Below are 22934 nucleotides of genomic sequence, written 5' to 3' on the forward strand. Positions count from 1 at the left end.
GGACAAAAATAAGACTTAAACCAATCTTCAACAATTGGAGCTAATACACCTACTCTTAATGCTTAATAGGAGGAATGACATCATCATGCTCACGACTTTCTCTCGGCTAGGAAACACTCCTCGAGGCTTACATGGTAAATTTAAAGGTGTGTTAATTAAAACTCTTGCCGTGTATATAAAGGGATTGTCGCAATTAATTTCGCTGCATTAATCAAATCCACGTTAAGCAAAACTGCATTGAGCAAGGGATACCTGTATAATGATTATAAAATAATAATGGAAAAGTAAATTGAAAATTTTGCTTTTTAATCTTATCAGAAATCTTGGTACCTTTTATTATTTAATAAAAAATGAAATATTACTCATTATTGTACTTGGAATTATAAGTCAAAATGTTTTCACCAGTTTAACACGTTCGCTGCCAACTACGAGTATACTCGTAGTGGGTAAACCTGCTTCACAAGCCAGCTACGAGTATACTCGTATGACGCTTACCGCCGGGAATGAGATTATTGTAGTGACCTTGAACAAGTGAAAATGCTTGGCTTGTGGGGCTAGCATCAAAACTGTGTATTCTCATAGAACGTATATGCTCTGTACAAGCCAACTACGAGTATACTCGTAGGACGTTTACCTCTGGTAACGAGATTATCGTACTGACCTTGAAGAAGTAAAACTGCTTGGCGTAGGGGACCAGACCATGCCAAAGTAGCGTGGCAGCGAACGTGTTAAGGATTAAAGCTAGATAACTGGAATGGAATTGCAGAGAACCAAATAAACTTCTGATTCCTCTTAAACACCCCCCCCAACTAAATTGAATAGCTGCTGTAACTGATTTGGCATGAAAATCACAACAAAAAGACAGACTAGGGAAAAAAAGCAAGAACATAAAAAAACAACTACATTTTCAATGGAACAAATAAAATGTCAGTTATTTATGCACACTTTTTATATGGCATATTATTTATGGATAGAGATAAGCAAAGCAAAAGCTGGTATGCTGGGAAGCCACATGAATACATTTATGTAGGATAAGGCAGAAATTAGCTAAAACATCTTATTAGCAATAAACAAGTGTGTTTAAACTAATTTTAATTTATGGATCTGAAAGTTTGGGTTGAAATAAAACAGACTACAGGCCAGTAATGTTAGAGTTCTGAGGAAAATTAAAGGAGTGAATGAATGGCATCAGTGGCAGAACCATTAAAAATATAAATATTAGATCAGATTCTAACATAGCATTCAACTGATGACAGAAAAAAAAAAAAAAAAAAAGACCCAAATATAGGTGAATTAATGCAATTAGTTGTGTCATTAAAAAGGCAAATTATGGGATCTATCAAACAATGTTTAATTTGGCAGAAAACTAGATAACACGAAAAATGTAAACGTGTGTAGTAATTAGTATGCTAAGTACTCTCAAAATATATATATTAGTAAATAGTGATTATTATTATTCCCAGATCTCCATGGAGTCAGAGGTTTATCATGGGAAGTCCCCCCCCTCCATCATACACAGCTCATCATACCATGCTTTAAATACATTCACATTCTCTGCAGACATCAAACTTTCAGTCAATCCATTCTAATCATTCACCACTTTCCATGCAAAAAAAAAAAAAAGCCTACTTCTCACTCCTCTGCTCACACCATCCTTATATACAGCTTCCAGGGTGACTTCTTTCCCCCTGCCCCAACATTCTATGAAAAACCTCTTCAACATTAATTTGATAAGAATCCCTTACCAACTTGTACATCTCTGTCATATCATTCCTTCTCCTATTCACTAGACTGTAAATTGCATCATCTCAACATTCCAGAGACCAGAAACGACCTTAGTTGATCGCCTCTGGACCCTTTCCAATACCTGTTCATCCTTTTGAAAACAGGCAACCAAATATATGTGCACAGTAGTCCTTATGTGGCCTAGTCAAAGCAAAACCAGAATCTCCTTCCACAAGTCAGTGTCCTCAGCATCACTGCCAGAATTCCTTGCACTTGTCCTCAGTTTTAGTAATCCATCCTCTAAATTTTAGACCCCTATCTGCCTTCACACCCAGATCTCTTATTTCTTGCACTTTCAATACATCCTTACCAAGTGTAGAGATAAAACCTGCAGGGATAGGTAGCACTGAACTGGTGATCCCACTCCTATGCCTATTCACTCGGTTTATTCAAACCCTCTAGTAAAGCCACATCTGCTGTACTTCTCATAGCTCTAAACTTTGCATCATCTGCAAACTGAATATCCCCATTTGAACCTTCAGTAATATCATTAACATACAGATTAAAAAGAATTGGCCCTAAAACAGACCCCTGAGATACACCACTAGTGAACTTCCACTTCTGGGATATTGATCCTTAGTTGAAGTTGTATGTGCGGTCCCAGAGCTGATTCAATTTAAAAGCTTTTGTTACTGCCGTGACTCATTTTTATCCTGTGTATGTTACCTAAGCTTTACCCTATGTAGCTATGTGTTACCCTGTGTTAAAGCAAATATATATATATATATATATATTTGTGCATTTATCAGTTTGTAAGATAGGAAGAAAAAATCATGCATTTTCATAACTATTTTCTAAAAAATAGTTATAAATTTTTCATCATGCAGCAGCCATTGAAAACACAATTGAAGCATATTTAGGCTAGGTATTTAGAATAAATATAAAGAAATTATATAAGTTGGGGTGGGGGGAGGGACCAAAAAAACCTATCATACTTCTTATTCAACTTGACAAATTTTCATATCCATTATTAATGGTGAAATTCTGCATATTCTGTTAGTGGGTGCAAAAGCGGTGCAGTTCTTTAAGTCATCTCCTTTTCCACATTAAAATCAAAATTTAGCTCAACTGTTTCTAGTACATTATCTACATCCTTTGAACTGTTTATCTCATGTGTTCATTGTGTAGGTCAATTCTTCATGTAGCTTCCTCAATGCGAGGGTGCAGTATCATATCCTTCCAGTCCTTTCTGTTGGCAGCTCTTCTTTTTGTTTCAGTATAGTCAAATGATCCAGTCCATGAAGTTATATCATCAAACCACATCCTTCTTTTTTTACCTCTTGATCCTCTTCCCATAATCTTTCCTTCTAAAACTGTTAATGTCCTCCGTCCTGCTGATCCCCTTAATACATATCCTGCTAGTCTCATCTTTCTCCGGATCATTTCCTGCAATAAAGATTTCTGTGTTTTCATCCTCTGTCCATGAGATTTTCAGGGCTCTTCTGTAGCACCACATTTCAAAAGGCCACTATCTGTTGTCTTGGTCTTTTCTTGAATACTTACTCTCTTCTCAATTTCATTTCGCTTTTTTGCATATGCTTTTGTTGTTACTGTATAGAAGATGACATGTTGACAGGAATAGAGATAGAGGAATATGATTTTTTATTTTGTGCAAACAAACATGGCAGAGCAGTTATATTCATCCAAGGTAGAGATGCAAGAGACAAATAGTCGCAGTGGTTTTTGAGACAGCATGATGTGAATTTCAGGTACAGGATGAAATATTTAATTTGGTGTTGCTATAGAACTGGTAATGTGGGGATAGTGAGAAGAAAATGTATAGACCAATCAGCCTGGCAAATAAAAGGGCAATCATTATGGGTGATTTTAATTATGGTAATAAAGACTAGAATGAAGAGGTGACATCTGGGAGCAAAGGAAATGAATTTGAATTTTTGAGAGGCAACTGTCTTATGCAGAGATGATCAAGATTTGATCATATCGTCATCAAATTCCTTCCATGTGCCCTCAAGGGGTGTAGTGTACAGGATATGATAGTACTACATGTAAAATTTACATTACTAACTTCCTATCTACAATTTTCCTCCAAATCAGTCTGTTACCTGTCAAGACTCCAACATTATCAGATCTTATATTTCTATCATCTAAGGCACTTTGTACCATATCAATCCACCTATATCTTGGTCTTCCTCTGGGTCATTTTCCTGCCAACCTGGCAGATAACACTTGTTTTGCTAATCTTTCCTCTCCCATTCTGTTTAAGTGACCATACCACCTGAGATTAGCTCTGCTAATGCATTCCTTCATTCCTAATATCCTCACTTTTAATATGATATTGAAATATCATATCCCGCCCCCGATCTTTCTCAGGACTCTCCCATCTGCGGTCTCTAGTCTTTGGTCAAGTGTTTTACTTCTGACCCAGCTCTCAGATCCATAAGTTAAAATTGGTTTGAACACTGTCTTGTATACAGCTAATTTAGTGTTTTGATCATATTATCAGAGGATGTGATTATAAAAGGGATGTCAAATCACCCTCTAGTTGAGGAAAGTGACCATGAAGTGATCACTTGACTACGAAGTGACCAGTTTAACATATATCCCTCTGAGAAAGGAATACATGCAGAACTATAAATCTGGTGATTATGGTAACCTCAGGAGACAGTTTTCAGCTGTATCATGGAATGAGGAATTGGATGTAAAGGCGATCATTGTTGCTTGGCCCCTACTCAGAAACATTTGGAAGAGGCAATGTCTGAATATATTCCAAAGGTAGTAAGTTAAATAAGCTAGGTATGAAATGGATCATTGAAGATGTGTGGCATGCAGTCTAGAAGAAGAAAACATTATGGAGGCAACACAAAATGAGTGGTTATTATCAGTTACATGAAAAGTACAGAGAGCAGGTGAGAAAGGTGACTTGCTTGCTAATCATAGCAAAAGCATAGTATGAGCAGCAGTTAGCTAATAATGCTAAAAGAAATCTTAGGGAGATTTTTTCATATATGGCCTGTAGAAGAAAGAATAATTATGGAAGGATGATACTAGTTAGTGAAAAATGGTAGAATGATAACCTTTATAAAAGGTATTTCATCTTTGTGAATGTGACATCATACAGAACTTGAGTGCATAGAGAAGGGAGGGGGAGGCACTGATGGTGAGTGATCAGAAGATATATGAGGAATTGAGTAAACTTGATGCTAATAAGGTTGTAGGACTTAATGATATACCATTGCACGTTTTGAAGGAATGTTACAAGGAGTTAGTAACATGCTCTTGAGTGTGTAGGGAAGGGAGGAGGAGGCACTGATGGTGAGTGATCAGAAGATATACAAGGACTTGAGTAAACTTAATGCTAATAAAGTTGTAGGAATTAATGATATACCATTGCATGTTTTGGAGGAATGTTCCAAGGAGTTAGTAACAGCATTGTTAATATGAGTCTCAGATTAGGTGAAGTTCCAAAGGAGTGGAAAGAAGGCAAAATTTTTCCAATTTATAAAGGAGGTGATAAGACCAATGCTTCTCTGCATCTGAAGGTGGTTAAAGTGTTAGAGAGGTCAGTGAGGACCAAAAATCAGAACTGAATTGACAACAGCAACATTCTCTTTGATGAACAGCCTGGGTTTGCTAAAGGAAGGTCATGTTTTAGCAAACTATTTATAACAAGGTGGAAAATACATTGGACAAGAGAGATGCATACACAATTGTGTGTTTAGATTTTGTAAAGGCCTTTGGTAGAATGCCATATGACAAGCTGGTAAATAAACTGGAATGGATGGACTTGGATATATCATAGATTAGTACACTGGACTGAATATTGGTTGTCTGATAGTTATCAGTAAGGTGTGTATGTGGTCTGCCCCAAAGGTCTATTTTGGGACCACTGCAGTTCATGAAGAGTGGACTGGGTGAATGGATAGGTAAGTGGATTGGCAGTTCAGTGTTGCAAAATATAAGATTTTAAAGTGTTGGAAGCAAAGATGGGATGCAGAGTATATATATATATATATAGTTGGTGGGCATATCTTAGAAGTGGAAGAGATAGTGGATAAGGAGCTGAAATTGTGAGGACAGCACAATGGATTATGACAATGATATGGAAAATGACATGTAGAAGTAAGGAGATTATTGTTCCATTATATAAGGCCTTGATCAGGCCACATTTTGATTACTGTGCACAGATTTGATTGCCTGGTTTTCAAAAGGATAAAGAGATATTGGAAAGGTTCCAGAGACGATTAGCTAAGGTGATGTTTGGTCTCTGGAATGTTGAGTATGAAAACAGATTTAGGAAATGCAATTTACAGAGTCTAGTGGATAGGAAAAGGTGGAGAGATACAATTGAGACATACAAGTTGGTATGGGATTGTTATTGCCAGATTAATGTGGACGAAGGTTTTCATAAAACTGTGATTTACAGATTTAGCAGATTTACAAGAAGCCATCCTGGCTGTATAAGGGAGATGAGTTTTTCATGGAGAGTGGTAGTGATTGGAATGTGTTGTATGATAGTGTGGTGAATGCATTTAAGGCACAGCATGATGAGCTGTGTGTGTGTGTGTAAGAGAGAGTGAGTGAGTCTCACACACACATTGGAATGTGTTGTACACCCCTGTCCAAAAAGAAACCAAACTTTTGATAGAAAACAAAACACAGGCTAATTATAATTATTCAAATAATTTATTTCAATCAATATATTCTCACTCAGCTTCGCTACAGCATTTGGCACAGTCAATTAATTCATTAAATTAGTTTTTTTATATTGGCTTTTGGGATACTGTTGAAAGTCATGGTTACTGCCGCTTGAAAGTTTTCAATGGTGTCATATCACTTTCCTTTCATTGGCAAATGAAGTCGGGGAAAGAGAAAGAAGTCACAGGGTGCTAAATCAGGTGAATACAGTGAGTGATCCAACACATAAACTTGGTTTTTTCTCAAAAACTGTCTCGCATTGTTCGAATGATGAGATGTTGCATTATCGTGCAAAAGTGACCAGCTGCCTGGATCACGATATTCATGCTGTACACGACGAATTCTCACTATCAATTGCTTCAAAACTTTGAGATAAAAATCACCATTGACCGTTTGGCCAGGCGGAATGAATTCTTTGTGGATAATGCCCTTGGAATCGTAGAAACAAATCAGCATTGTCTTTACTTTTGACTTCTCCAAGCGACTTTTTTTTTTTTTTGGATGCCCCTCTTCTGGTGGTTTCCACTCAGCACTCTGGCACTTTGTTTTGGGCTCGTACACAAAACACCACATTTCGTCAGTAACGATCATTTCAAGGAAGTTCGAGTCCTTACGAGTGGTTTTAATGCAGTCCCTGTAGTGTTCAGTTCGATGCATTTTTCGATCATCGTCAACTTGGGAACAAATCGTGAATTCAATTTACAAAGGCCCAAACACATGGTCAAAATGTTGTGCACAGTTGATTTCAGAATCCCCAATTCATCTTCAATCAACCTCACAGACGATTTCGGGTTTATTTTGATGAAATCGCGCACTTTTTGGATGTTAATTTCGCTCAGTCCAGTTTTTGAATGGCCCAGATTTTCGTCGTCTTCAAGCGTCTCACGACCACTTTGAAATCGCTTAAATCACTCGTTAACTTGAGTACAGGATAAGCATTCATAATCGTATGCTTTTTGAAGCATTTGATGCATTTCAGTAAAACTTTTACCAAGTTTAATACAAAAGTCAATTGCAGCTCTCTGTATGAAACTCATTTTCCGACCATTCGTCAAAACACACTGTCACTCTTGGCACTATAACTCAGCTTCTAATGAAACAAAGGTCATAAACAGTTAATACAACACTAATGAAGGTTGCTGCTTTCGACAACAAAAAGATACAACAGGTGGTGCCACTAGTTTCTTCTATTTTCAAAAAGTTGTTTCTTTTTGGACAGAAGATGTATGATAGTGTGAGTGAGTGACTCCATGGAAGTTTGAGGATGATAATAACCTGTGTGTATTGGACTTTGACCTCTGAAAAGCCAGATATGTTTTCAGGCAACCATAGCATATGATACAATCTTTCTTTGCAGTACTGCAATCCATTGTTTAGGCTATTGTAAAAGTTATCAATGTTTCATGCCAATAGGTATGTGAAAATACTATTTGTGTATCAAGTATTGATATTTCAAAACTCAAGGGAATATCATAGTGCTTTTTTCATTTAATTTAAAAATAAAAATTTTTACTTGATTTGGCAGGAGCACAAACATCATGTGTGTTTCATGACTAACTTCCAATAATAGCACAGCAATGGGTAAAACATCATCCATATTAAGTGCATTTACCTCCCAATCTGAATTTAAATATATCCAGAACAGATATCTCATTTGTTTAGTATGAAGTTTTTTTATTTGATAATCCAACTCAGGAAAAGTTCAATCCAATGGTCCACAAGTACTGTGGAGTTAATGTTTCAATTGTATCTAGAACTCACACTGGGTAATGAAAATCATCTGCCATATCTGCCCTACAGCATGGTGGCAGCAAATGAAGACCACTGCCCAATGCGTTCAACTATGCTGGCATTTTCATATACACTTAAGTTAGCGAGTTATTAGGTGGGTATTAGGAATACCCACCTAATAACTCGTTAGCATATCCTACACATGTTCAATTGGGTTACAGTCAGGGGAGTTTGGGGGCCAAGGCAATGTGGTGAATTTGTTGTCATGTTCCTCCTAGTTGTATGAGCCCAATGACAAGTTGCATTGTCCTGCTTAAAGATGGCAGTGTGGTCAGGGTAGACCTCCTGCAGATGTGGATGGAGATGGTCAGCTAACAAGCCCTGTAGCATTCACTATTCAGTGTTTGTGGGATGATAACCAACAGACCTAGGGCATGCCAGGAAAAAGCTCTCCAGACCATAACACTGTCCCCATCGGCCTATTGAACCCCAACTGTGCAATCAGGAGATAGGGTTTCATGCTGCGTATGCTAAATGAGAACCCAGTCATCAGCATGGTGCAGCAAATGGGACTCATCACTCCAGGTGACCTTATTCCATCTGTCGAGGTTCCATTGCCGACATTCCATGGGCCATGCGAGATGTTTGGCCGTCATCATGGGTATCCTTGTTGGTCTCCAGCTGTGGAACCCCAAGTGAAGCAAGGTACAGTGCATGGTGTATGTGGAAATGAGTCAAACTGCCCTGTTGTTGGACTGGTGGGTGAGCTGTGTGAACTGTTGCATCTCGTTGCTGAGATACCAGTCATGATACTTGATGCTCACCTCTAGGATCAACCACCCTCTAGGACTGACCAATGTTAGCCCTTCTACTGGATGCCTGGTGATGGTTAATCCAGTTCTGGTACTACCTTGATACAGTAGTATGGGAACAAGCAACACGTGCACATGTTTCTGAAATACTGGCACCTGCCCTGTGGGCCCCAACTATTCGCCTGGGGTCAAATTGACATCGCCATGTTTTCCTATTGCTAGCAAATATTTACTTATTATGCACAGAGGATAGGTAATAAATTTAGTTTAATCCTTTATCCAAGTGTAAGCAAACAAAGTTTGCACCTGAAGTATCTTCAGGACTGTGGTAAAGGTGGACGAAGCTCTCATCACTCCTTGTCTTAGTATCTCCCATAATGCACAGCACATCTCCTTGCAGACATGTATAATGCTATGCATTAAGGGACGGGCCATTACCCAGACCGGTTTTGACCTTTATTGAGGTCTCATCAGTGGGAGCCAGACCCAGGGGTGGCGATACCAAGGTGGAAGCAACATCTTTCTCTAAATGCAGAGTAATTTAATAAGGTGAGACACCTTTTGGCAACTCGTATAGGAAATATGACTTCCATTGCTCCCCCCACCTCTGGGTCTGGTTCCCATTGATGAGACCTCAATAAAGGTCAAAACCAGTCTGGGTAGTGGCCCTTCCCTTAATGCATAGTATTATACATGTCTGCAAGGAGAGATGTGCTGTGCGTTATGGGAGATACTAAGACAAGGAGTGATGAGAGCTTGGCCCACCTTTACCACGAGTTGCCTCAGTCCTGAAGATACTTCAGGTGCAAACTTTGTTTGCTTACACTTGGATAAAGGATTAAACTAAATTTATTATAGTCTATCCAAGTGAAAAAGACTTCCAACATCTGTCTCTAAATCCAGAGTAATTTAATAAGGTGAGACACCTTTTGGCAACTCGTATAGGTAAATATGACTTCTCCATTGCTTGCACTTTGGTATCACCACCTCTGGGTCTGGCTCCCACTGACGAGACCTCAACAAAGGTCGAAACTGGTTGGAAGCTTGGGAGATGAATGACAATGCTGTAGCCCATGAAGTTTTAACTGAGTCTCGGCTGTTGCTGTCACCCCTGAGATGACATATGAGCAAATGAGCGGCTCTGCTCAGTGGCAGAGTGAGCCTGCCACGGAATAGAGAGCCAATGCTGAGAGTTCTTCTCCGTGACATGGTGAGTCTGTTACTGAGGAGAACAACACTGAGTTTTTGGAGTTTGACCTGTACTTGAACATTCAATAAAGATTGAAACCGGTCTGGGTAGTGACCCTTCCCTTAATGCATAGCATTATACATGTTCCCAAGGAGATGTGCTGTGCATTATGGGAGATACTGAGACAAGGAGTGATGAGAGCTTCTTCCACCTTTACCACGAGTTGCCTCAGTCCTGAAGATACTTCAGGCACAAACTTTGTTTGCTTACACTTGGGTAAAGGATTAAACTAAATTTATTATAGTCTAACCAAGTGTAAAAAAAACTTCCAACAGAGGTGTGCCCATTTATAGTAACTGCACGTGACGTTGATATCACGTGGTACTATTGATTGTACCGAATATGTAAATCTGAGTGGGGGGGGGCTAATGCAAAGCTAACTCAGTGTATATTAGTATTATTTATTAGTCCTCCATGGAGTCAGATGACTCATAATAATAGGCAAAACACTCAGACCACAATAAAAGTCATACATTGCGTTGAAGCATTCGCCAGCCACTGACAATACAAAGTTCCCTTTTCATCTAATGTATTGCTAATTTTAAAGCAAAAATATGAAGCATTATGATCTTTTATTTACCTTCACTCCCCATTAATCCCTCTCCTCACCCTTTTTTCTGATGACCTGTAAATTCTTAAAAAAAAATGTAGGAATAAATTTTTGTGATAATAATATTTTGAAATTTACTATTATTGCTAAAGAAAATCCAAATATTAAGACATGTTCTGACCATTTTTATGCATTTACAGATAACTTTGAGAGAGCATTTTCTTGACCTTTGCATGCTCTTGTTTGATTGTCTATAGCTGACTATTTTTTGCCACTTTTGTATGTAAATCTTGGGCATCCACTTTTCTATAGAAGACCAAAGAGTAAAAAAAAAATAACTGGAGTGCTAATCCAGGTGTGTTCCAACAATGCCTTTTCACTTCCTTACCCATGACCTTTATGCAGTTTCCAGGGATAATCTCTTGTTTCCCCCACCAGCTGTTATCCTGTGCAATAATTCTCCTTTTCAATACTATACAAAGTTCTATTATGAATCTATTAGATATATACAGGGTGTTCGGGATAAATTTGACATATTTATAATTAATTATATTTTTCCGTAAGTTACATGTATTAACACACACTTCTCTTCATTTAAAAGTTTGGACCCTTCTTCATTCATATACAAGATGTCAGAAAGGATGGATAGCTGGAACCCACCTGAATCATGGAAGAGAATAACTTGTATCATGATGATTCGTGCCCGCCATCAAAATAAGGATATTACGACTGCTGCCCAATGCTCCCTGAATACAGTAAAAACAATCAGGCATGAACTAGAGACTTGCAATGGTGACTACGAGGATGTAGCAAGAAGAAAGATCCCTAGCAGACGATCTGATTGCGTTCGTACAGCAGAATTCCTCGCAAATCTGCAGGAACAGGTGTTGAAGAACCCTGGCATTGGAATTCGGACTTTGTTCGTGGAGTTGCTAACTGTAGTCAAGCCCTGGATAACAAGGGTAGCCAATGGTAGGCCGTATGTATGGCAGCAGGATTCGGCCCCTTGCCACACCTCTGGGAAAAGTCAAAAATGGTTGTCTGAAAATTTCTACGACTTCACCAGTCCAAATGTTTGGCCTCCAAACTCCCCAGACCTTAACCCCATGGATTATTTTGTATGGGGCGCAGTTGAAAAAGACACCAATCGCACTTCCAGTAATACAAAAGCCCAGTTAATGGATAAAATTAAAACAGTTTTTGTGGCCCTTCCCAGGGAGACTGTAGCATCAGCTTGTTCGAGGTTCCGAAGCAGAATTGAAGCTGTGATCGATGCTAATGGTGGTTATTTTGAGTAAATCTTGTTGATAGTATTGTAATTAACTCTGCCTGTAATGTTTTTTTGTCAATTCATTAAATTTAATAGATAAAAAGAAGATTTTCTTTTTCCTTACGAAACTGTCAAATTTATCCCGAACACCCTGTATATATATATTTATGTAATACACTCACTCATCTCACCAACTTAACATTTCAATTATATCACCTTTATTCCTCCTATCTGTTAAGTTCTATGGACCATATTCCCTTAATCAAGAGTCCTCAGACATGCACTTCAGCTCTCTCTCTAATGTTTTGTTTTTGCCTGATAACTAGGTGACCAAATGCAATCTAATTGTGCCTTATACAGTAGAACTATCACTATTTGTTAGTGTCCTTCATGTTATAGCAGAAATTTTCTGTTCTGTGTAACCCCTGAATTTATATCCTGATCCACTGAGATCTCAAGGTTCCATGCCTCTTATACCTTCTGAAACAAAGGTCTTCCAATATCATAAACTTAATTCCACCTTTTCTGGGCACGGTACATGACTTTACACTCAGCACTGCAATGAAATCCCTATTCATCTATCCAAAGTTACCAATCTATTTATATCTCCTTATGACAGTATATCAGTGCTTCCTTAACTTTGTTCTTTCCAATTAGTAGCAGCAAACAATTAAATATCTCCTCTCAGACCTTGAATTATATTGTTAATATATAAATTAAACAACAGTAATCCTAGAAAAAACCTTGTGGCATCTCACTTGTAACTTTTTGCTTTTGGGACATTGCTATCCTAGACACAACTCACTGGCTTCTATTAGCTAACCATCCCTCTAGTAATCACGCCACCAACTGACTATTTATACTTTCCTGCTCAATTTCAATTGAAATTTGTCATGTAGTATTCTACCAAACATTTTAACAAAATTCAGAAAAATCACCATATAAGTATTTTCTCTTTGCCATACACTTATAACCTATTGTAAAATGTAACTTAAGTTACTGAAGCAAGACCTCCCCTTAACAAACCCATACTGCTCTCCCAAAAGATTTGTACTTTTCATCAATCCAAGTTTGTATTTTATCTTTAACCAGCCTCTAACACTTCATTACTACACCTGATACACATTATTATTAACACTAGACTTCCATAAAGTAAAAAAGGCTCATCTTAGGAGGCAAACACTGTCACACACAAAGCCAATCAAACTGTGCCTAAAACTCATTCGTTGTAGCTGCATTCACCAAAATGTCACACAAAGCATTCCAGTCACCAACCACTCTCCATGCAAAGAACCTTCTGTTTATGTCCCTGCTCACCCCCCCCCTTATACAACTTCCAGGTATGTCCCCTTTGGTCTACTCCCTTCCCCCATTCTATGAAATATTTCTTGTACATTAACCTTGTAACAACCCTTTAGCAACTAAATGTCTCAATCATATCCTCTCTTCCTCCTATTGACAAGGCTTTGCAGACTGCATTCCCTCAATCTGGCCTCACATCCTAAAGACAGTTATGACCTTATTCTTCTCTGGACCCTCTCCAACACATCCTCATCACCATGAAAACCAGGGGACCAAATTTATACACAATAATCCATACAAGGCCTGATCAAGGCTTTATACAATGGTACCAGAACCTCTTTATTTCTACATGTTAAGGTCCTCTGCAGAATTGCCATAATCTTCAACTTGTGCAATGTGACTTCTGAACTTCAAATCCTTGTGCACCACCATTCGAAGGTATCTTATCTCTTCAACTTCTTCCAGAATTTCCCCAAATGTATACTTTGCATCCCATTATTGCCTACCAAATTTCAAAACCTTACACTTGGCAATATTGAATTGACAGTTCCATACTGTTGCCCACTCATACAATCTATTCAAGTCCTCCTGTAAGTCCACAACATCTGCTAGATTCCTCATCACTCTCCTCAGTTTTGGATCATCTGCAAACAGTTATATCACCAGTTAAACCTATCCCAATATCATTAATATACAAATGAAATAACAATAGTCCAAAAACTGACCCTTGTAGCACACCATTAGTGCCTCCCCTCTCAATACACAACTTACTGATACTTATCCAATGGCCATTCACCTATCCATCTCACTAGTATATCATTCAATCCCATTTGCTTCAGTTTATGATTAGTGACTAACTTGTGGTGTGGCAGTCTATCAAAAGCCTTTGCAAAATCTTAGTATACTACTTTATATGCATCTCCCTTGTTTAATACATTTGTCACCTTGTTATAGTACTAAAGCAGTTTGTAAAATGCAACCTCCCTTTAACAAAACCATGCTGACAAGTACAACGAATACTACCGCTATCAACTCACTTTTGTATCCTATATCTTAACTACTCCAGATTAGCCTATAATTTGTGGCCCTTATCCTTATTGTGAAGTCAAACAATTCTGCCTTCCTTCCACTCCTTTGGGACTTGTGCTGTTTCAAGATGCTTGTCAAACAGGTACAACAAAACCGATGCTAACGCCATGGAATATTCCCTCAAGACACGTAGTGATACATCATCAAGTGCTCTTGCCTTATTGATATCTAGCTTACTAACTTCTCATACACCTCTTCATAAGTATTCTCTCATTTCATTCTCTACACTTGAGCTTCTGATTTCACATTGAGGATGAAATATCCTGATGAACTGCTCACTGAGCACCTCGGCTGTTCTCTGCAGCAGTCATCAATCTCTCACTTTCATCCATTAACAGCATCTTACCATAATCATTCTTCCTTCTACTTGACACACACACACACACACATATATATATATATATATATAATATTAAAAAAAAAAAAAAAAAAAAAAAAACACAAGGGCCTGGTTTACTAATTTCTGCTCATACTGCACTTCTGTTGTCCTTACCAACTGTGTCACTCTCCTGGCCTACTCTTCATGCAACTGATTATTACCATTATTCATCTCGTAGGACATTTCTGATATCATAAGTAATATTCCACATGCCCTATTTTAATCCATTGTCTTTTCAAAAAAAATGCTGTAATCATCATATTTTATTACCATCAGTATATTATCCTCAACCAACCATATTTCACTGATGCTAATTTACTAACTAATGTTATCAAGTTCATAAAACTCTGTCCTTCTTTCCAAGTACTTCTTGCACTAATGTATAAGCACTATCGATTGCTCCTATCTTCCTTTCCTTTTCATAATTCTCTCACCCTGTCATTCAATAAGACCTTGACACTATTACTCCCAGTGAGGCCATACAAACCTTTTAAACCTGGGAACACACACACTAGTCAGAGGAAAAATACAGTTGCCAGCAGATTCTATAATTATAGCAACGCATAACAAGCATGTATTTTTTGGTACTTTCTTAAACTGTTTTCTAAAAATAGGACATTTGCAGATAGATGAATTGGTGGGAGGAATGCATAAAAAGGAAAAATTGAAGTACAAGTACAGTATGTCTAATATTGTACTGTTATAACTTATGAGATTCTACAAAAAAACTGTGCAAAATAAGACATACAGTCTGATATCTAAGCATGGACATCAACCTCAATAATATTTAAAAAATGTATATAGACAGTAACTTCATAAAATTATATACTGAACAATTAATTATATCAAAATACATATGCTAGTTGAGTTCCTTTATATGTAGCAGTACTACAGTGACTGTCAGATCATTATGTAAAAATAACAAGGTATTGATATGTGTACTATATAAAAAAATTAATAGATAATACAAAAAGTAAAAACAAATATCCTTAGTCCAGTCACAGGACGAATGTACTACAGGTTTACAAAAACATTTCAAGGCAGGAGCTGCATAAACTTCTGTGCAATATACTTACACAGTTCACTGTTGGAGGAAGAAGTGATGCTGATATGGCAACCCCTACAAGAGATGCAGTATTACCTCCAAGAACAGACATAGCTACACCAGCACCTGAAGGTAGAGCAATTAGAGCACCTGCCCAAAGACTTCTGAGTTGTCCTCTGGAAAACAGTTAATGCATATAAAATTTGGAGTTCGGAGAAATCATTCATTTAATACTTCCCGAAAAATGAAATTTCAACAGAAGTCACAAAATTGTTATTGAGAGATATTTGCAGAAAAACTGCCATGATTGACCATTTTCATAGGTTTAAATTATGTTACTCATACTAGAGGAACAAAACCTAACATATTTTCTATTCCAAGAGTAAATTTTAAACATGATCACACATTATACAATAGTCAACCAGACAAAGCAAATAGTATTCATTCCTTTTTTTCTTCAATGGTACTAATAAACTTTTGGTTCTACTAAACCTTATTGTTGCTACTCTACAAATTATGCTTGTAAGAGAAATGAAGTAATAGTAGTATGCCGAGAAATACAGAAAAAGTAAATGGCCTGACACCATTCACTTATACTTCTCCATATGCACATCATACTTAAAACTCCTGTCACTTCATACTTTTCACCGAGAAAAGTCAAACCAACAGAAAAACTACTTATGGGGAAAAAATATAATAAAATAAAATTTCCAAAAATTTTAGAATTCACTTCACATATATAGGAAAAATGAACCTCATTGAAGTCAGAATTAATATAATCTTATTATTCACCATACCATTCCATGTATTCTTTCTGACTAATTCTCAATAAATGGTTTCTGCAATACCAATCTCTCTTACATCAACTGTTCTGTATGCTTTTCAATACAGTTGAAGAAAAGCAGACAGCTGAATCTGAATGACAAAGTGTATCAGGGGAAATCAAACAATCAGTGGTTTTATAGAATGGTTTGAAGGGCACCATCCTAAACAGGATAATCATTACATCAAATGGATAAAGCTATGTATCAAATTCTACATCTTAACCATTTCCGTAATATTTTGCATTTAAATGTGGTGGGTTTGGTCTACTATGTTTCCTGATTAAACATAGAAAACAGTTTTGGATCCACCTTAAATCTGATATTTTATAGAGGTTTTTTTTTTATCTGTATAGAAAAAAAATTATGGCGTCATAAAGTTAAAATAATAATATAAACACTTTTGTGTCAATTTCAATAGATCTTCAAATCATGCTACGTAACAACATTTGAAGAGCTAATGAAGAAAAGATAAAACTAGTACACTTCTTGGAAAGAAGGCAAAGGAGGAACAAACAGCCATGGCACACCAACCTTAAGATGTAGGACCTCCTTTCACTACAATGACTGCAGCAATCCTACGAGGCATACTTTCCACAAGCACACGAAAGTGATCAATGGGAATTTTGGACCATTCTTCCTGTAGGCATGTAAAGGTCCTAGACTTGTGGGGGGCAAATGTCCCTTGACTTCACCTGACACTTCAGTTCATCCCACAGGGTTGAGATTGGGGCTCTGTGGAGACCAGCCAAGTGTGGTGATATTCATGTTTACAAACCAAGCAGTTACAGCAGCAGCAGCCTTATGACATGGTGCATTGTCTTGCTGAAAGAGATAATGGTCAGTTCCATAGAAACGCCACAAAGTAAGAAGCATTGCATTGTCCAGAATGTTCAAATACCTCTTGGAGTTCAATGTTCATGGTACCACAGAGGTCCAAGGCCAAACCAATAAAATACGACCATATCATCACACTGCCGCCTCTAAATTTCATAGTTGGGGTTATGCACTATGGTAAGAGACGTTCACCAGCCCATACCTGTCCATCTTCTTGGTAGAGGGTGTGGCATGATTCTTCACTCTGTAGTGTGTACAGTGGGACATGAAAGCTTGGAAAGCTTCCATGTCCCACTGCACATGCTCTTTGCACCACTGAAGATGATGCTGCATGTTTGTTCAGATAATGTGGTGCTTGCATATTGTGGCCATACTATGGAAACCCCATGTTGTGAACCTTGGTTCTGAATGTTTTTGTGCAAATTCATGTTCTAATCAATGTCCAAAACTTCATTCAGTTTTTACATATTATCCTTCGTAGCAGTAGCACCCTATAGTCACATCTGGTGAGTGTGGTGGGTCATCCAATGCAAGTAGCGCTTGCAATTGACTCCCTGCACACTTCCATCTCAGTATGGTATCACTGATTTTTGACCAGGGATGGCCCAATTAGTCAACAATGTGCTGAACAGATAGGCCCGCACATGGCATCCTATCACAATGCCTCTTTCAAACTCTGTCAGTTCCCTCACAGCCATTTCACCAGGACAAAGAAGTCAACGGACATCTCCAATGGCATGATACACCATGCCAATTGACCTCTTTCCAAACAGTGTATATAAAAAAGAAAAAAAATTATAAGATATATATATATATTAAGCTGAATAGAAAAGCAGTATCTGAGAATAATGCAGTAGGAGTTCACTTGCCTAATCCAGCATTTGCTGATAGTAACAATCATGAGAACATGATAAACACAAAACTGTTTCTGTAGAATGAAATAATGTTGTATTTATCATGAAATTAGAAAAATCAAGGTACCATATTTAATAATCACTAAGCAGAAGTTTATAAGAAACTGTTTTGTTAGTACACTACTTTATCAATTGATTGAGTGAGCTTGCCAAAAGATAATTGATGTAAATGAAATTACTGTCTCAAGTTGATGTATTGTGAGGAATAGAAATTGAAGGATACAGAATTTTTCATAGTGATAGGAATATGAAAAGAGGAGTGGGATAATTTAATTAAAGAAGAGTGATTAATATTAATGATAGAGGAATTATGTCCACTAAGAGTGGAAATTGAAAATTGTAGTATATGTGATGATAGACCTGTTTGCTGCGAAGTTGAAATTAATAGAATAGTATATCTGTTACCGCTAAAGCTCGAAAGCTGTTAACGTGCACATTACCTAGCTAATCTGCAGATTAACTGATTTGCTCCGTTAACGTGCGGAATCAAGAGTTTTCCGCATTTTACCTAGGTAATGTGCACATTAATGGCTTCCGTATCGTTAAAGTTCAAAAGTTTGTTTCTCTCATTTCCTTTCTGTACTCCTTCCCCCCTCTCCCTCCACTTTTAGTTTGGTTTTGTTTTCAAATTCGTTTCTGCCTGTTAGCATGTGAATTTGTGTCATGATTTTTTTAAAACAGATAAATTTAGCTCCTATTATGCAAGCAAGCACCGAATTGGTGAGTAAAATGAAGAAAAGATTCTTCGCAAACCTCTTTAGTGAAGATTCAAAATATAATAGTGTTTTAATGACAAAACGAAAGTATGATTCCATAACTGAAGATGTAAAGCGAATAAAAGTTTCCAAGAAGAAAGAATCATCTCGAGATTATCGAATAATTCAAAGGTATGATGTGTGAACTGTACAAGGCTGTGAAAAACTCATTGAGCCGTTGTCAGATGCGCGAGAAAGTGTGAAAAAGTTTGTCCGTGCCGAAGAATTGTTTGAAATAATGTATTCTACTCATTTGTCAATTGGCCACGGTGGAAGAGACAGAATGATCAAGCAATTAAATACACTTTAAAAAACATAACCCAAGCCCAAATAAAAATGTTTTTGGATTTATGCGAACCTTGTCAACAAAAATAAAAAAGTGCAAAAAAAGGGATTGTTGTAAAGCCGATTATTTCATCACATTTCAATAGCAGATGCCAGGTGGATCTCATCAATTACCAATCTCAACCAGATGGAAAGTTTAAGTTTCTTCTCGTATACCAAGACCACTTAACAAAATTTGTTGAAGCCACTCACATCAAAACGGGCAGATGAATTAGCCTATAACTTGCTTGATATTTTTCTCCTTTTTGGCGCTACAAGTGTTTTGCATTCTGATAATGGACGCGAATTTTGTAATAAAATCTTAGAATGTGTAACACAGTTGTGGCCAGAAATCAAAATGGTTAATGGCAAACCTAGACACAGCCAAAGTCAAGGAAGTGTAGAACGAGTGAATCAAGACATTGAAAACATGCTCACTACTTGGATGGCTGATAACCAAACTAACAAGTGGAGTGAGGCCATATGATTTGTACAATTCATGAAGAATCGTGCCTATCATTCTGCAATTAAAAGAAGTCCATACGAAGCCATGTTTGGTTGTCCCGCAAAAGTGGGATTGTCTTCTTCTATTATACCACAAAGTGTATTACATTCGATAAATACTGAAGAAGACCTTGAAAAATTAGAAGATTCACAAGAAACTGTGATTATGAGATCACAGTCAAATCTTACTCAAGAGGACATTCCATTATCCCCTGCTTCTACAGAATCACCTATAGAAATACAAGAATTTATCGATAGTAATCTTATACTGCCTTCTATACTGTTGATTGAGGATACAGTTATGAAGAATATTCAGTTACCCTGCACCTCCAAGGAATCACCTCTGCATGTTGAAGAAGTCATCACTGAGTTACCCTCAACTTCAGCAGAATCACCATCACAGTTTCGTACAGAGTCTGTAAAGAGGACTATAGAAATGGTCTGTATTGTTTGCTCAAAAGCAGCATCAGATGCTCACAAGTGTAAATCCTGTGACATGTTTGTTCACGTAATTTGTGGTGAAATAGATCCTAAAGAGGAAGGGTATGGTAAGAATGTATTGTGCATCTGTGGATCAGAAAATACAGCGTGATGAAGCCAAGAAAGGTTTAGAAAAGCAAGTAAAGAAAATGTTAGCAGTTTCTAATGCAAAGCACCCAAATGTTGATGAAGGTGTCACTGTGAGAATTAAAGTACCGGAAGTAGACAGAGCAAAAACTGATGCCCGCTCGATTTTAGCTGTGGTTCTTAGTAAAACAGAGGATGGCTTTTATAAACTTGGTGCTAAGACGGGTATTTTAAAACAATTGTATGCAAAATCTGAATTCAGTGTTTGCAAAGAGAGATTTTTAATGAAAGAAGATGTCCCTGCTGTAGAAATATCTTTACGTCAAACAGCAATAAAACAATCCCTTGGTACCGGGCAGGGTTTCAGAAAATGTGACTGTAAATCTAAATGTACCACAAATAGGTGTGCTTGTCGCAAAAACCAATTGCTATGTAATTCAAAGTGTCACCAATCTTTAGATTGCACTAATAAATAAACATAATTTTATCATATGTTTTGCAAATTCATTTCCTTAATTGTAATAATATTTTAAACCGTTTGATCCTTTGTATTATAGTTTTTTAATTGATTGATGATTGATTCTATCAACTAATTTGTTGATTGTTTGATTGTATTAACTTGATTCTTTAGATATCGAAAAATAAATAAATAACATTATGTTAATTTAAGCGTACAGAAACGTTGCTGTTGTTCCAGCAAAGATCTTATTTTCACTTTAACGAGTGCCTAGTAGGTAATGTGCAGATTACCTAGGTAATTTGAGAAATGAAACAATTTTCGGCACGTTAACGGATCACCCTAGTTAATCTGCACAATACCTAGATAATCTGTAGAATAACTGATTTCTGCACTTTAGCGGTAACATGTCTAATATGGTGTTATTATAGACCAATGAATGTAGATAGCACTGATTATGAAATGTTTAGGGCACATTGGATGGGCATGTAACAAGAAGGCGCTTCTAATGGGAGATTTTAATTATCAGAATATGAATTGCAAGGAGGAGATAGTGTATGGGAATAAGGAGAGTGAATTTCTAAGCGATAACAAATTAAGCAGATAATGGAAGCAACTCAAGGTTTTAGTGTTGGATTTGGTAATATCCTCGCAGAATATGGTTGTAAATGAAGTATCAACTCAGCTACTGTTTTTTTATGCGACTCCCATTCATGTAAGGTGGTAAGCCTGGAAGTACTATGAGTGGGCTAAGTTGTTTTTCTTTTTTTTTTTTTCTTTTTTTTTTTTGTATTTTTATTGATATTTTATATAGTCCAGAAACCTTGCTCTGGAGACCAAACAAACTTTTATTAAGTGTGGTGATGGTCTCACACAAACAAGGAAATTCATCTCCCACCTAAACAATTGGAAATCGAGATGGCCAAATAGGAGACAGTTATTGTCAAAAAAAGGGAGATATGTGGAATTATAAGGTGGGTGATTATGATAAGCTCCATAGTCAGCATTGATACTTAGGTTGATGAGCATAAAAGAAGTTGATGGTATGGGAATCAATTAGGCAGCATCTGACACAAGCAATGTACAACTGTATACCAAGAGTTGAATAAATAAATAGAGTAGGAGTGGAATGGATGAACAGCAAAATCAGACAGGTGGTATTGGAAAAGATGTTAAGGAGGAGGTACAAGGTGTACAAGGAGTAGTGATCAGATGTATGAGGAATATGAAGTGCAGGCTAGAAAGGTAACTAACATGGTTAAGAAATTGGAAGTTTATTCACTTGGTTAGACTATAAATTATATATTTATTTAGCTTAATTCTTTATCCAAGTGTAAGTAAACAAAGTGCGTCTGAAGTATCTTCAGGAGTGGGGCAACTCGTGGCAAAGGTGGACTGACTTCACATCACTTGCCTTAGTTTCCCATAATGCAAAGCACATCTCTTTGCTGACATGTATAATGCTATGCATTATGGGAAGGGCCACTACCCAGACCGGTTTCGATCTTTACTGAGGTGTCTTCAGTGGGAGCCAGACCCAGACGTGATACCAAGGTTGAAGCAATGCAGAAGTCATATTTCCATATACATCCTGAAGATACTTCAGGTGCAAACTTTGTTTGCTTACACTTGGATAAAGGATTAAGCTAAATAAATATATAATTTATAGTCTAACCAAGTGAAAAAACTTCCGACATCTTTCTCTAATCCAGAGTAATTTAATAATAAGGTGCGACACCTTTGGACAACTCGTGTATGGAAATATGACTTCTGCATTGCTTCAACCTTGGTATCACCTCTGGGTCTGGCTTCCACTGAAGAGACCTCAATAAAGGTCGAAACTGGTCTTGGTAGTGACCCTTCCCATAATGCATAGCATTATACATG

General features: G+C 37.3%; 1 protein-coding gene across 1 annotated transcript in view; it reads right to left on the reverse strand.

Annotated features, from left to right (window-relative positions):
- The window catches only part of LOC150101027 (uncharacterized), a 108726-nt gene that overhangs the window by 70163 nt on the left and 15629 nt on the right, over nt 1-22934 (reverse strand). The window contains exon 2 of the mRNA XM_090401303.1: nt 15900-16044. Within this exon, the coding sequence (XP_090257429.1) occupies nt 15900-16044 (145 nt within the window). The remainder of the gene's footprint in view (nt 1-15899; nt 16045-22934) is intronic.

This window comes from Typopeltis vanoorti, chromosome 12 (genome assembly GCF_054136105.1).
Source record: "Typopeltis vanoorti isolate ZY-2024b chromosome 12, IOZ_Tvanoo_1.0, whole genome shotgun sequence".
Classification (NCBI taxonomy): domain Eukaryota; kingdom Metazoa; phylum Arthropoda; class Arachnida; order Uropygi; family Thelyphonidae; genus Typopeltis; species Typopeltis vanoorti.